Source organism: Mesoplodon densirostris, chromosome 16 (genome assembly GCF_025265405.1).
Source record: "Mesoplodon densirostris isolate mMesDen1 chromosome 16, mMesDen1 primary haplotype, whole genome shotgun sequence".
In the NCBI taxonomy this organism is placed as follows: domain Eukaryota; kingdom Metazoa; phylum Chordata; class Mammalia; order Artiodactyla; family Ziphiidae; genus Mesoplodon; species Mesoplodon densirostris.
In genome coordinates, this window is record NC_082676.1 from 50,614,116 (window position 1) to 50,629,987 (window position 15,872).

Sequence of the window (15,872 nt, forward strand, 5' to 3'; positions counted from 1 at the left end):
AGATCCCGCAAGCAACATGGCATGGCAAAAAACAAACAAACAAACAAACAAACAGAAAAACCCTAAAATAGACAAAGCCCAAGGCAAATAATAAAAACAAAACCAACCAAACAAAAACAGACAAACAAAAAAAGAAAACAGACAGAACCTGAGACAAATAACAAAAACAAATCCAAGCAAACAAAAAGCAAACCAACAACAACAAAACAACATGGATATCAAGAAACAAAACACCCGGGCCTCCCTGGTGGCGCAGTGGTTAAGAGTCCGCCTGCCGATGCAGGGGATACGGGTTCGTGCCCCGGTCTGGGAGGATCCCATATGCCGCGGAGCGGCTGGGCCCGTGAGCCATGGCCGCTGGGCCTGCGCGTCCGGAGCCTGTGCTCCGCGACGGGAGAGGCCACAACAGTGAGAGGCCCGCATACCGCAAAAAAGAAAAAAAAAAAAAAAAGAAACAAAACACCCAAACAGAGGGCCCCCAAACCATAACCAATAATAGAAATGAAACTAAACAGAAACAAGCAATAAAACAAAATAAAAAACAAACCAAAAGAAAAGCTAAGAGAAAAGACAAACACTAAAATGACAAAAACAAACAAAAGATAAAAAGCAAAAAAAAACAATGGAAGAAAACAACACAAAAATATCAAAAGAACAAACCACCACCACCAAGAAAACAAAAACAAAAAACAGACAACAAATGGAAAAGAGCAGAACCATAACAGAATAAAAAACAAAATAAGAAAAATAAAAAATATATTAGAAAAAAATAAAAATGAAGCAATGACAAAATGAAAGAGGACAACAGCAAAAAATAAAGTTGAAAAAGTGAAAAATTCCCTGGTGCCTCTGCTATCAGTGTCCTTGTCCCTACAGTGAGCTACATCCAATCCCCGCCTCCCCAGGAGGCCCTCCGAGACGTCTAGGTAGGTCTCTGGACCTGCTGTGTCAGCCCCACCTCTGCATGTGTTCTTTTTACCAGCATCTGCTCCTGAAGCTGGCTTGGAGCACACATGCTCGTGCAGGCCAGGTGGACACAGGCTTCCACAAGTGTGTCCACAGGGGCCAGAGGAGGCTTCGGAGGGTGGTGGCACTTGGCCCGCCTGGACCCATGTGGCCAGAGGAGGCTTTGTCAGGGGTTGCCCATGGGCCACCACAGAGGCTTGGACGGGGGAGGGCCGGTGCTTGGGTCCATTGGGACTGTGGGACCCTCAGAGGCTTTGGTGGACGTGGGGCTCAGGCCTGGGACCTGTGCAGCCATACTAAAATTCCTAATATGCTTGAGGCAGGAACAGATGTATGTCAGGAGTTTGGGTCTGAGAATAGTGCTCTATGGATGGATTGTGCTCTCTTAGCTTCTTGGATTGTGGCCTTAGCCTTAAACCTTGGGGTTATAGTGCTAGCAAGAAGGGCTCCTTTAACAGGAAGGACGATTGAGAGCCACCGGTGTGGGGATTGGAGACAGGAAAGGAGCTTGGCTTACAGGGTCGAAGATTGGGGGTTCCTTGTGTGTAGCGGGGAACCAAGCTTAGGCAATTGCAGGTAGAGAATGCCAAGGAGGGTGGGGTGGGGTGGGTATGGGAAGAAGAAACTGAAGGGAGAGGGAGCCAGGCTTTCTAGGTGCACATGCACCTCAGGGTGGCAGTGTTGCACAATTGCGCTGATTCCCTGTAGCTGTTTCTGCAGGATCCTTAGGGCCTCACTGCAGCCTGCTTATGGTAAGAACCTGTCTGTTAGATCTAGCCTGACGGCTGTTTTTTATTTGTTTATTTGTTTTATTTTATTTTTTCCCAGAACTTGAGGGGAAGCAGGCCCATCCTGTGTACTCTTTCCCTGAGTGAAAAGCAAGGCAAATCCCTATGTAAGAAGGCTTCTGCAAACCTGTCGCAGTCTAACTGGGGTGGCAGAGCCACATCCTCCCTGTAACGTTGTGTGTCTAAGTTGAATACGTACCTGAATCACTTGGCAGTATGGTTAGCAGGTGGGTTCTAATTCCGTGTGTAGGTCTTGGTGGGGTACAAGCTCTCTGGTGATGTTGATGCTGCTGTTTCAGCAGCACACTTTTGGAGCCATGCTCTAAAGTTCTGCAGAGACTCCTGTTCTGCTCGTTCCCCCCACCTTCTCTGTGAAGGGGTAATTGATTTTGTATAAAACTTTCTATGTAGACAATTGGAGCCAGGAGCTAAGAAAAAGGTCACTCACAGAAGGCTGGGTCTTGCATATGGGTTTTTGTTCTAATTAGCACAGGTCCAGTGAACATTGGGTATTGATCTGCTTGTTCATTTTTCAGTCTTGTGATGCTTAGAGGTTTGGGCAGAGAATGTTGATTGTTTCAGATTGAGGGCCACTGGGGAGCCTAAGCCATTGAACAGCTAGGAACGAAAACATCCTGGAGATCACTGTTGACACTAATGTGTGCTCGCTGTGGGCCATCTGCTGTTAGGTGATGAGCTGTGTCCTGTTACCCCTACTTTATAGATGGGATGCTGAGGTACAAACTGCCCTTAAGTCTCATAACTGGTGAGTGAGGTGGAGCAGGGATTTGTATCTATCCTTTGGCTGCAGAAGTGTGTCCTTAACCAGTATGCTGTGGCTGGTAGAACTCTGAGCCTCGCCCTTCCTCCGCCTCCAATAAAAAGGAAAAATAAAGCCCCCAAGAAGTCTTTCAACTTAGGGGAGCTTCTTCTTAGAACCGTACCTTTTGCCTCAGGCCTGCCCTGGTTTTTGTAGCTGCTCTGTTTGAGCATCTGCTGTGCAGGGGAGTGTTAGTTATGGCTCCGTCTCATGAGAAGCACTGGGTTCCTGTGAAGTTTTTGAAAAAATCCTCTCTCAGACACTAGACATACACAGTAACTGCTGTTTATTATTTTTCACATGCAAGTCACTGTACAGAGGTTGAAAATATGTCTTTTTATGGGGCTTACTCTAATGGGAGAGTCTTGTGTGAAAATAGACATGACAATATGGTTTGCTCTCCCACAGGGACAGTAGGTGAAAGTGCCACTGGAGACCAGAGGAAGGCCACCTATGGGCATGCTAGGACAGATGGGTTTCAAGGTGTCCAGAATTAAGGGACCAATGTGTGCTAGGGCATGGGGTATAAGTAGTGTTGGGATCCGGGGGTATGTGAAAAGGAAGGTAGGTGAGGTTGGATGGATCATTCAGGATCAGGCTGGAAGAGGGGCTTAGGTGTCCTAGTGTTAGAAGGGAGTCCATTTCCATCATCAGTTTTGATCACTCAGGCCCTTGAAGGTGGTTGACTAGAAGCAGGGAGATCAGGAAGCCTGTTGTGGGTAAGACATGAAGGCATACGCCAGATGGGGGCAGTGAAGTTGAAAAGGAAGGTGTTTGGGTATAAGCTGGAAGACTGACTAAATCTGGGCTTTATGGAACAGGCTAGGATTTCTTGTTTACTGGTTAGGCTGCTGCTGTTGCCATATGTCGAGATACAGGGGTAGTAAAAGGAAGACAACTTCAGTTTGGGAAATGGTAAGGTCCTTGCAGAACATAAGTGAACAAACACATCTCAGGGATTGAATGTCTTGGTTTATAAGATTTAAGAAGACTTGGTAGAAAAGGGCTGAGGGTGAAATGGGGAGCATCAGCATTTATTTTATGGGGTGGCTGACTAAAGAAGATGAGCCCAGGGGATCCTGAGTATTGGGGCCAGTTCCCGATTTGGGGGAAGCTCAGCTTTCCTCCTGGAGTCCTAAATGGCATTAGGAGCAGTCCCATGTGACTGTGTAGCCTTGACAGTGGTCATTAGCTTAGCTTCTTGGTAGCTTCCTCCTACAGCAAATTACTTGTTTTCTCCTGTTGCTCTGGTGATCTGGTCATCAGAATAGGGAAATGTTACAAAGACTCTGTGTGTGTGTGTGTGTGTGGAGGGAGGTGGGGAATAAAAACTACATTTGCTAATTCTTGTGTCTAGGGAGGGTGTTCCAAGTGAAGACTTCATACAGCTTTGTTCATTCTGCACTGGTGTATCATTGTGAATGGTACACCTTGCACCCTCATAACTGGATCCCTGAGTCTGATGATCTGACTCCTAAGGATAGGATAACTGGCTTCCTTGGGGCCTGCCTGTTGCTTTGCATCCACCCCCTGCAGGCCAGAAAGAATTTGGGTGCAAAATGTACTCAGGATGTGGTCCTAGGATCCTGGTTCCCTAACAGCCTCTGGAAAGGCTCCTTAAGTGCTGTTTTCTGGAAATAAATATCCGTATTTTCTTTTGTTGGCACAATTCCATCAAGAGAAGAAACAGCTACTAGAACTCATTTCCTAAAGTTTTGCTTTTGTGGTTGGCATGTTTTCTGGGCAAAGTGTGACCTATAACCCCTCTTGCAGTAGGTGGGAGGGAGCAGAGGGAGGAGTGACGCCTGCTGGTGTCCGTGCCAGAAGGAGCCCTAGGGACACTCGGTGGCTTGTGCTCTTCTGTCCTGTTTAGATGATACTCTTGTCACTTCCCCTGAAAATTGCTCTCATTTTGCAATTTTTTTTTCCTGTGAAAAAGTGAGAGATTGAGAAGCTTGGTAGACGAGTCTGTTTCTAGATGCATCTGTCAGATATGGCCCCCCACAGTTCCAGGCCCTTTGTACATATTTCTATTTAAATTTTTAGACCTTGACCACAAGGCTAACTTGTGTTCACAGGTCTCAAGGGCAGACCCTCTGGGGGTGGCGTCAAGGGAGCCACCAAATGGTGAGTGAGGGACCATTCCATGGTGACTTAGGCAGGAAGGATGAAGTGTTTGGGGAGCCTGCTGCCCCAGGAACAGGCAGAGACTAGAGCTTCATCTGAGCCTCTGCGGGGCTTGGATGTGTAGCTCAGCTCCGCATGTGCTTCCAGGTTGGAAATAGGAAAACACACCAAGTACAAGCTGGTTTTTCATATATCATGTATAAAAAATAAATCAGAGACTCCAGGTAAGATGGCTGCAACAGCCAGGGGTTGTCTGTGGGACCGCTGCCGGGGAAGATGCCTCAGCTCTGCTCTAGGTCGACCACCAGGTAGGGCTGGGTGTCCCTCAGGGCCTGGAGGAGCAGATCCTTGCAGGTCAGGTTCCAGGCTGGAGCAAAGCTGAAGAGCTTCCTCATCTTGGTAGGACTGGTGCGCTCCGCCCGCACTGCCTGGTACTGCTCCTCTGTCAGGACCTTCCCGTACAGGGCGTCCAGCACCCCGTCCACGTCTGTGACCCGCGCAATGAGGGCCGCCCGATGCTGCTCCACAAAGTGCAGTGCTGGGGCAGGAGGGAGGAGAGGGGATAAGCTGGGACCAGGGTGGGTGCTGGAGCCTGTCCCTCTTGAACACTAGGCTTTCTTCAGAAATTGCCCTGAATGCAACCCTAAGCGGTGGGGCTCAAGGTGGGCATGCCACCAGGACTCTACCTATAGTGGGATGAGTTTAACTTTGTCTTCCTTTCTCCTCGCAACCAGGCTCGGGCCCTGGAGGTGTGTGAGTAGGTGGGTAGGAAGGGTTGGCCTAGCTTTGTGCTCTCTGGCTGCTCTTGGCCTTGGGACAACAGATCTAGGGTGTGCAGGGGTGCAGTGGGGCGGGGCTGGTGAGGTGCCCAGGTAGGTGAGGTTGGGTGTTGAAGGCTTTACTTGGCTTGGCTGCTGTCTGGTGAGGGGCCTTGATCTCGGTTGGCACGGTTCCAGGGCCTGTAAGAAAATGTTAAGTGGTGTCTCCAAGTCTTTCTGGGATCAGGGATCTCTTGGTCCGGAAGCCAAGGTCAGTACCAAGCCTCCCCAGCAGGAGAAGCTTTTATTAAAGGGTAGGAGGAACAGGAAGCGGAAGCGCGGGGAGAGGCAAATGTTCGGGTTGGGAGGAGGGTGCAAATGAGGGCATACTGGTCTGGACCTCTGCACGGAGGGTGGAGGAGGTGAGCTCCCCCGTGACCAAGGTCTCCTGCAGCTGCTCCGCAGTCTCCTGCAGCTGCTCCGCCACCTCCTGCATGCCCGTGTCGCGAAGCATGAGCGCCGTGAGCTCGGCACCGTACGCCTCCAGATAGTAGCTGATGAGCTTGTCGGTGAGGTCCACAGCATCCATGGGCAGCAGCATCCCCCGTGGGATGCGTGCATAGCCTTCACGCAGCGGCACTGAAAGCAGCTTCATCTTGAACTTCTTGAACTCGTCTGCAGTCAGGTTCTCCAGCGCATCCTGGATGTCATCACGCGTGCACCCCATGGCTCCCGGGGTCCCGCGCTGTAGCTCACTCGGGCTGTCTGCCAAGCAGGACGTCTGCTCTGCGGCGGGACCTGGAACTCCCCACCTTCTCTCAACTCCGGCCTCTGCCCCAGAACATTGCCCTCGGGTGTAAGGCTCCCGACTATCCCGTTCCTTCCCATCTTCTCCTGGCCATCGGGGGGTGCCCAGATCGCATCCTTTGGCTGGTCTACAAGGTGGGACCCAGGAGACCGGGTGGAAAAGGGCTCATGGGTGGTGCCTGCCTCTCCAGGCTTGGACTATCTAGCACACATCAGGAACCTGGTTTATTGGAGCGCTAAGGCTTAGAACTGTGGAATTTTAGAACCCTGAAATCTCCATGTTTCCCTAAACCTTAGCATCCTCTCTGACATGTCATAGAATCAGAGTCATAGAATCCTAACAGCCAGACCATGTAGCTTCCCAAATTCTGGGGAATACTGGGGAGAAATGAGGTGTCAAAAAGAAGGTAGAGATAACTGTGTGTGCTTTATCTCTCCAAACCTCAGTTTTGTTATCTATAAAATGGGGATAATAACAGTCACTCTTCCACTTAGTAAATATTCCAGCATAACATGGGCTACCTGATGGTACCTGAGACCTTGCCAAATGCTTCCTGGGAGAGCCAGAATTTGGTCCCCCAGGAATTGAATTTCTTGGGAAGTGATGACAAGAGACACTTGCAATGGTTGAGAAAATTCTTGACTGGAGGGAAAGTCATGGGTAGAGAGCAATTCTGGGGTCGGAGGGCTTGAATCAGAAGAGCAGATGAAAGGTGGCGTGGGATAGCATTGGAGGCCAAGCTGTGCCCAGAATCGTTAACTTGTCCTTAACATGGCTGGGAAGGCCCTGCTGGTCTGCCCCTGTGGACCTCACCAGCCTTGTCTTGCACCACACCCTGCCCCCGACTCCACCTCTGAGTTCCAACCACACTGGCCTCTCAGTTCCTCAAATCTGCCAGGCTCCTTTGCTTCTCCAAGCCTTTGCACATGCTGTTCCCTCAGCCTGGAGCTTTCTTCCCTCACTCTTTGCCTGACAAACTCTCAAGACTTTAGGTCTTAAGTTAAATGCTACTTCCTCTGGGAGGAAGTATATTAACACGTATATGTGGAATCTAGAAAAATGGTACAGATGAACCGGTTTGCAAGGCAGAAATAGCGACACAGATGTAGAGAACAAACGTATGGACACCAAGGGGGGAAAGCAGGGGAGGGGTGGTGGTGGCATGAACTGGGAGATTGGGATTGACATATATACACTAATAAGTATAAAATAGATAGCTAATAAGAACCTGTTGTATAAAAAAATAAAATTCAAAAAATATATATAATGATAAAGGGATCAATTAAGAGGATACAACATTTATAAATATTTATGTACCCTACCTCAGAGCACCTGTATAAAGCAAATATTTAAAGAACTGAAGGGAGAAGTAGACAGCAATACAATAATAGTAGATTCCTATCACCAGCCTCTAAGGCAGTGTGCATACCTGTGGCAATATCCTGCAGCCATGGAATTGCACACTGACGGCTGGGGCCCCCACAGCTGCCTGAGGGCTCAGCTCTGGCCTTATCTCCTGTCACTGGCCTGCACCACTAGGCTCACCTGCAGCTGTCCCCATAAACTGTGCACCTGCACCCAGCCAGCTAGATCCCCATTAAGCCTCCACTGTGCATGTCTGATGTGAGATTCTGCAGGCACAGAATGTACATACACCAACATCCAGGGCCTCTGAAGTTGCCTGTGTACCCTCACCTGGCCCTGGCCCTGGCCCCTACCACTGTGTGTGTATCCGCAACCAGCCTCTGCCATTACTTAGGCACCAGTTGGTGGTATGTACCCACCACCACCAGCTCCATGCCACTGTTGCCTGCCCTTGTATGTAGCCTCTGGACCTGGAGGCACCACAAGGACCCCAATAGCCCTTGTAGCCATTGCAGATACCACACTATGCTCACCAAGGACCACATAGTTGTCAATACTGTGGACCCCTGTGGCCTGACCCAGAGAGACATCATGCCCACACCCCCACCCTGGACCCAGAGCTCCCACATGCCTCTGCACTTGGCAGCATGTGCCACTAGATACAGTCACAACAGACTCCAGCATGCTCCCACCCACAGAAGGTCTTTCATTACCAGAGTCAGTCCATAAAGTCTGGAAGAGGTGACTATTTCTTCAGCTGTGCAGACACCTACACAAGACTCCCAGGGTCACAAAGAATTGGGGAAACATGACACCACCAAAGGAACATAGCAAACTTCCAGTAACTGACCCCAAACAAATGGAGATAATTTAATTGCCTGGCAAAGAATTCAAAATAATTATTCAAAAGATGTTCAGAGAGCTCAAGAGAATACATAAACAATTTAATGAAATCAGGAAGACAATACAAGAACAAAACGACAGGCTCAACAAAGAGACAAAAAACAATCCCATTCACAAAAGCATCAAAAATAATAAAATACTTGAGTAAATTTAAAGAATTGAAAGATCTATTCACTGAAAACAAGACATTAATGAAAGAAATTGAATATACAAATAAATGGAAAGCTATCCCTTGTTCATGGATCAGAAGAGTTATTGTTAAAATGTTCCTACTGCCCAAAGTCATCTATAGATTAAATGTAATCTCTAGGTTGCCATGGCTAAGGGGTGAGGGAGATGGAGAGAGGCTGGCAAAAAAGTACAAACTTTCAGTTATAAGATGAATAAGTTCTGAGGATCTAATGTAAAACATGGTGACTATAGTTGATAATACTGTATTGTATAATTGCAATTTGCTAAGAGAGTAAATTGTAAGTGTTCTTACTAAGAAAGGAGGGGGGCAACTTTGTGAAGTGATTGATATGCTAATGAACTTGAATGTGGGAATTCTTTCACAAAGTATACATTGTTGTACACTTTAAATATAGTACAATTTTATTTGTCAATTATACCTCAATAAAACTGGGGGAAGAGAAATTAAAGAAGACCTAAATAAATGAAGACAGCCCATGTTCATGAAAAATTCAATATTGTTAGCATGGCAGTACTCCCGAAATTGATTTACAGAGTCAGTCAATTCCCAGCTGCCTTTTTTGTAGAAATGCACACACTGATCCTAAAATTCATATAGAATTGCAAGGAACCCTGGATAGCCAAAAATTTCTTTAAAAAGAACAAAGTTTGAGGTCTCACACTTCCTGATTTCAATATTTTCTACAAAAGTGACAGTAATCAAAGCAGTTTGGTACTGGCATAAGCATAGATATATCTTAATCTAATGAAATAGAATTGAGAATCCAAAAATAAGCCCATACATCTATGGTCAATTGATTTTCAACAATAAATAACAGTCTTTTGAACAAACAGTGCTTAAACAACTAAATAGGCGTGAGACTGGAAGACAAGAGTACAGCCATTTTTGAAAAGGACCCAGGGAACGAGCGCAAGCAGGCTTCACAGATCCCTTAAAACAAAGTGCCTAAAGCCTTCCAGTTCCCTCAAAGATATAGACAAAGGCCTGGCAGACATTCCCAAGTTGTTTTTGCAGGAGGCAGATCCCCACCAGATGAAAACTGCTGACCGCAAGTGCATAGACCCCCACACCAGTTGACGGTTGATGATTCTTGAAACTTCATCTTGATGCCAACCAATCTGAAAATCGAGCACAAGCTGATCAGGCACCTGCTGCCCCCTCCCTCACACTCACTTTAAAACCTGTTCGCTGAAAGTCCTTGGGGAGTTGGCACTCTTTTCTGCCTTCTCCCCTGTGCACAAACTATCCTTTTAATAAAAAGCTTTGCTTACCTAAGAGCCTTGTGGGAGTGAAATTCATTTCTATGGTATTGCTGTCCAAGAATCTGGAGAGGGCCTGGTAACAGGCACATGCAAAAGAATAAAGTTGGACTCTTACCTCACAATATATACAAAAATTAATTAAAAATGGATCAAACACCCAAAAGTAAGAGCTAAAACAATAAACTCTTAGAAGAAAACATAGGTAAATCTTCATAACCTGGATTGAGCAATGCATTCTTAGATATGACACCAAAAGACAATATACATTAATTGGGCTTCATCAAAATCAAAACTTTTGAGCATCAAAGGACAAAAATGTGAAAAGACAAGTCATAGAATGGAAAACATATTTTCAAATCATGTATCTGATAAGGATTTCACGTTATGAACGAACCAAGAACTCTTACAACTCAACAACAAAATGACAAACCAATAAAATAAAGGGCAAAAGGATCTATAGACATTTCTCCAAAGAAATTATACAAGCACATGAAAAGATGCTCAACATAGCTGTGAGGGAAATTTAAACCAAAACCACAATGAGAAACCACTTACCCACTAAGAGGGCTATAAATTTAAAAATTTTAATTTTTTAAACAGAAAGTAAGTGTTGGCAAGAATGTAGAAAACTGGAACCTTCACACACGGCTAGTGGGAACGTAACGTGGTATATAGCAGCTGTGGAAAAGTTTGGCCATTCCTCAAAAAGTTAATCATATAATTACCATATTGTAATAGCGGTCTCCCCAGCCCGAACCCAGACTGTGACGGGCCCTTTCCTTCTCCCTCTCTGGCGCCGGCGGCTGCACAGTTGGGGCAGGGGCTGCTCCGTTGCCCCTCTCCGCGCTCCGGCTGGGCCTAGCCCACCGGCCTGGCCCCGCACCTGCCGGCCACCCACTGCGCAAGCGGGCAGGCGGGCGGGAGCTCCGCTCTGGGGACACCCGCTCCCGGGCCACGTCATCAGTCATGAACTGACTGGTGAGGCCAGCCGCGGGTTGAGCCCAGGGGTCCCGCCGCCTCAGACAGCGATCCTAGGAAAGGGTGTGTCAACCGCCTCCACGTGGCCACCGGGGTCTCAGCGGCTTCTGCGCCTCGCTTCACCTAGTGCTGGAGCACTGGTACTTCTTCAGACCTGGCGGCTTTCTGGGGTCGCACCTTTCTACTCAGGGTGTGAGAGCTAAGAGGCAGCCGCGAGCTGTAGCAGTCCCGCTCAGCCATTGGTCGGTGCCACAGTGGCCCCGCCCCCTCCCACTCTGGTATATAAAAGGAGCCCGACTTCGAACTGAGGTAAGGTGGATTTTTGAGACGCTAGTCTGCCGAGTTCTCGGTCTGCTAGCTTTCCCATTAAAATCGTTATTCCTTGTTCCAACAACCCCTCTCCCGATTTATTGGCCTGTCGTGCGATGGGCAGAAGGCGCTTGGGTTTGGTAACAATATGACCTTGCAATTCCATCCCTAGGTTTCTAGGAATGGAAAGCATATGTCAACACAAAAACTTGTACACAGTAGTATTATTCATAATACCCAAAAAGTGGAAACAACCCGAAAGTCCATGAGAATGGATGAACAAAATGTGGTATTATCCAAAATGTAATACATGACACAACACTCATGAGTCTTGAAAATATGCTAAGTGGAAGAAGCCAAACACAAAAGACCATATATTATAATGATTCTATATATAAATGTGATGGAAGAAATTTTCACATATTGGGTTATGAGGCAGTCATTCTAGCTTATACGGGATTTAACTTGAATTTTATGCTAGCTAAAACCGTCTGTTTGTATCCTATCAAACATACATTGTACATCTGCTTTAATCATTAAAGAAAAGGGTACCTGAAGTAAAGAATGTCCTTTTTAAAAATAAAGATTAAATGCCTCCCTTCCTGGGATGTCAGTGCTGCATACTTCTTTGATAAGACTCCCTTCCCAGGTGCCAAGGCCATACTGACTCATTGTATACATGCTGATCTGTTTTTTTTGTTTTTGTGAAATCCTGAAGGAATGTATTCCTGACTTGTTTGGTGTTCTTTGTTCTGATGAGATATAAAACTATGCGGAAAACCATGCTTCTCTGGAGCAGTTCCTCAGAGTTATCTGAGAGACCGTCTCCCAGGCGATCATCCTAAATTTGGCTCTAATTGGCTTATTGATTATTTCCATCCACATAAGAAATGCCCAGAATTGGCAAATCCATACAGACAGAAAGCCGATTTGTGGTTGCCAGTGGGTGGAAATACGGGGAATGAGGAATGACTGCTCACGAGTACAGGGTTTATTTTAGGGAAGATTAAAATGTTCTGGAACGAGTGGTGACAGTTTCACAGCATTGTGAATGTAATAAAAGCCACTGAAGTCTAATACTTTAAAATGGTGAATTTTACCTCAATTTTTTTTTTTTTTTTTTTTTTCTGTACGTGGGCCTCTCACTGTTGTGGCGTCTCCCGTTGCAGAGCACAGGCTCCGGACGCGCAGGCTCAGCGGCCATGGCTCACAGGCCCAGCCGCTTCGCGGCATGTGGGATCTTCCCGGACCGGGGCATGAACCCGGGTCCCCCGCATCGGCAGGCGGACTCTCAACCACTGCGCCACCAGGGAAGCCCTACCTCAATTTTTTTTTGAAAAGAAAAATACTATGGGATGGGTAAAATGATGTTCCTACATAATAGCTGAGATTCAGAGGTCAACTCTTTTGTCTAAAGTCAAATTAAAATTAAAGCTGACTGAACCTCCCAAAACCTTCCTTCTAATCACTGTTACAACCAAAATAAAAAATAAAAACAGTTAAAAATTAACTCTAAGTCCCTAGTGGGTTTTTGCGTGTTTGTAGGGCGTTGGGGCGGGGGGCAGGAGAGGAAGCACGCTCTTGGGCTGGAAGGCGGACGGTGAGGTGTAGGCGGAACATCCCGATTAGGAGTGCTTAGGGAGGAGGAGGAAGGGCAAGGAGGTCAGTACGCTCACGGCCGAGGCCTTGGTAACTGCCTCCGCCCCGCCGCTGAGGGGCGCCAGTCGACCCAGCGCGGTACCTCCTTCCAACGCTTTTCCCGAGCGCCCCGCCGGCGGCCCCGCGGACAGGTTTGCAGCCTCTGCACCGCTCGGACCCCTCAAAGGCGAGGCCCGACCCCGTACCAGGCGGGCGGGAGGACCCAGCAAGCGCTGCCTCGGCCCCTTTACCGCCCACGGACCCTGGAGCCCCTACCTTCCTAGCAACCTGCCAGCTCCTGGCTCGCCCAACCCACCTGTCTCAGGTTTCCCAAATATTTTACCACTTGCTCCTCCTGGCCCACCACACAGTCCCCCACTTCCCGAAGACAGACTAGGAGTGAGAGGAGTGAGACACTTGCCTTGGCATTATTAAAATAATGAAAGTAGTATTACTAGTAATGACTTAATAGAAAGAATATTAATAAACTTATTAGTAACGTAGGGGCCAGTAACCAGGATGCCTTGCCTGCCTGTTTAAGGGGAAACCAACTCAATAAGCAAGATAAATACTTTAATATGACATTTAAAAAATTTTTCAAAATAAAAAACTTAAAAGTACCACAAGGTGCTATATGAGAGGCTAAAACAGAAGGAAAAATCAGTAATCCTGATCCTAGCTTTATTTAAAATTTTGGTAGTTTCATTATCATGGAATTTTTTTGGTGTTTTTTTTCAATATTACATTTAAAAAGTTTTTTTAAATCTTCAGTACTGAGTGTCTTGAGTTCTGAGTATGTCCCTAAATTTTGCGCTGGAAGTGAGTACTTCAGTCACTGTGCTTGGCTCACCCTAGTGACAGCCCGGCCCTACTGTCGGCTTCAGTGTGGCAGTGGCAGTAGGGAAGGGTAGGGAAGTGCAAGCGGCCACCTTCTCCCCACAGTCTGTGGAGGCTTAGCAAGGAACTTCCAGAGGTGCCGGCACAGGGGCCTGTAAACCCTCTAGGCGTGTCTCAGCACAAGGTCTCAGTGGAGGGCAGGGAAGGAAGAGTTACACCAGCATCCTGGTTACTGGCCCCTACATTACTAATAAGTTTATTAACATTCTTTCCCTTAAGTCATTACGGCTAATAGTAGTTTCATTATTTTAATAATATAAACTAAAAAGCATCAATAATACTTATATAATTTAATACTTATTAAACACCTACCAGCTAAACACTTCACAAAATGATTTCATTTATGCCTCACCACAACTCTGGGAGGTTGGTTCTAATATTACTAATACTATCTGATTTTACAGTGCAGGAAGCAGGATCAGAGTGGTTAAATCTCTTGTTTAAGGTCATCCAGCATGTACAGTGGCAGAACTAGTATTCAAATCCAAACTGGCTGACCACAGAGCCCTTACTTGGGAATCACAAAGTACAAAGTTCCTAATCCTCTACCTGGAAATGACTTGGGGATTTCATCTCCAAAGCATTAGAGCTGCAATAAAAACCTTAGAAACAAATTGAGATGTTAGGATATCTGCTCGTACAATGTATCACATCAATGGGTTAAAAAAATATATATGATAATTTCCATGGAAGCTCCTTGTAAACTAAGCCTAGAAAGGTATTTATTTACATGTTATACAAAACTATGCTAACTCCATAGCCCAGCCAAGTGGTGTGGCACCAGCAACCCCCTTCCCTCTGGACAATTTGGGCCAGTGTTTGTTGTACACTGGTTAATCTGCTGTCAGTCCACACTGCAAAACAGCTTCTAACCTATATTCTAGATCATTGCTCTTCAGTTGGCCACCAGACCTGTGCTGCTCCCCTGGAATTCCTGCCAGCCTCCCCAGAACCACTGCTGCTACCACCAGGCTGGGAAGGAGGAAGAAGGCTGCCCTCCCCTTTTTTGATGACTTCTTTCCAGACCCTTGAGCTAAAACCAGACCACCATGTTTGGCAGCTAAAAGTTTGCTGAGGACCTGGGTGATATCACCCAAAGCCGTATGAGGAAGATGATTTGAGGTGACTCCCAGACCTACTGTCTTTTGAATAATCATGCATTTATTTTGATGCAAATTCAAAATGATTGAAATAGCCTATTAAACTACAATAGCAGGCTAATTTTGCTCCTAGTGAAGCTAAGAAGAGTAGTAAAAATTTTAACACAATATATTTAAAGTAAATAATAAAAGAGATCTCATGGAGGTATTAGAGCTTCAACAGAACCTGGCAGTTGGACTCTTAGCATATGTGATCACCTAAGAATTCCCTTCTACCTGCCCAGGTTGTACAACTCCTGACCCTAACCAGATATTGCATATTGCATAACTTTCATTTTGGAAAGCCTCTGGATACTTGGGACCAGTTAGTTCCCTGGGTCTCCAGTCCCAACAGAATTAATTCAATCAAGACCAATTTTCCCAGTGCTACTTTAGTGAGGGCTTGGGTGATGGTACGCAAAGCTTTATAAAGAACACGATTTGAGGTATTTACAGACTAGTCCTGTTCCTACAGGATTTGCTAGAAACAAATACAAAAGCTTTCCGCTTGACCAGGGCTCAATTTTTAAATACACAATGGAAACAAACAAACAAAAAACCATCTGGCTTTCCTATTTCATTTCTCTTTTAGTTGGTGAGTATTTGGTTTTGCTTTTTTCTCCTCAAGAATAATGAGACACACTGCTATTTTCTTTATACCTCTGTCATTTTTTAAACCCAATAATTGTTAGATTACAATAATTATAACAACATAAATAATGAGCCGTAAACACTTCCATAATCCCAGCAACCCTGGGCCTGCATTTCTAAGGATGGTGAACTGAAGAAACAAATTTGTGTAATTGAAATAAGCTTTTCCAACCACTGCCACATCTTCTTTGAGTTTTTTTTTTTTTTTTTTTTTTTTTTTTTGCGGTATGCGGGCCTCTCACTGCTGTGGCCTCCCCCGCTGCGGAGCAC

General features: G+C 46.2%; 1 protein-coding gene across 2 annotated transcripts; it reads right to left on the minus strand.

The window, feature by feature from the left end:
• Nucleotides 1-4,951: 4,951 nt before the first annotated feature.
• On the minus strand, nucleotides 4,952-6,186 carry LOC132476743 (apoptosis-associated speck-like protein containing a CARD). Of its 2 annotated transcripts, XM_060078892.1 has the most exons (3): nucleotides 5,915-6,186; nucleotides 5,604-5,662; nucleotides 4,952-5,239 (listed from the first exon to the last, which is right to left on the minus strand). In XM_060078892.1, exons 1-3 carry the CDS (start codon nucleotides 6,184-6,186, stop codon nucleotides 4,983-4,985), a joined length of 588 nt encoding a protein of 195 aa, XP_059934875.1. In that variant the 3' UTR covers nucleotides 4,952-4,982. The 2 variants fall into 2 exon arrangements, with proteins under 2 accessions (XP_059934875.1, XP_059934876.1); XM_060078893.1 differs by lacking the exon at nucleotides 5,604-5,662 and having other exon boundaries at nucleotides 4,952-5,241.
• Between the last annotated feature and the right edge of the window lie 9,686 nt (nucleotides 6,187-15,872).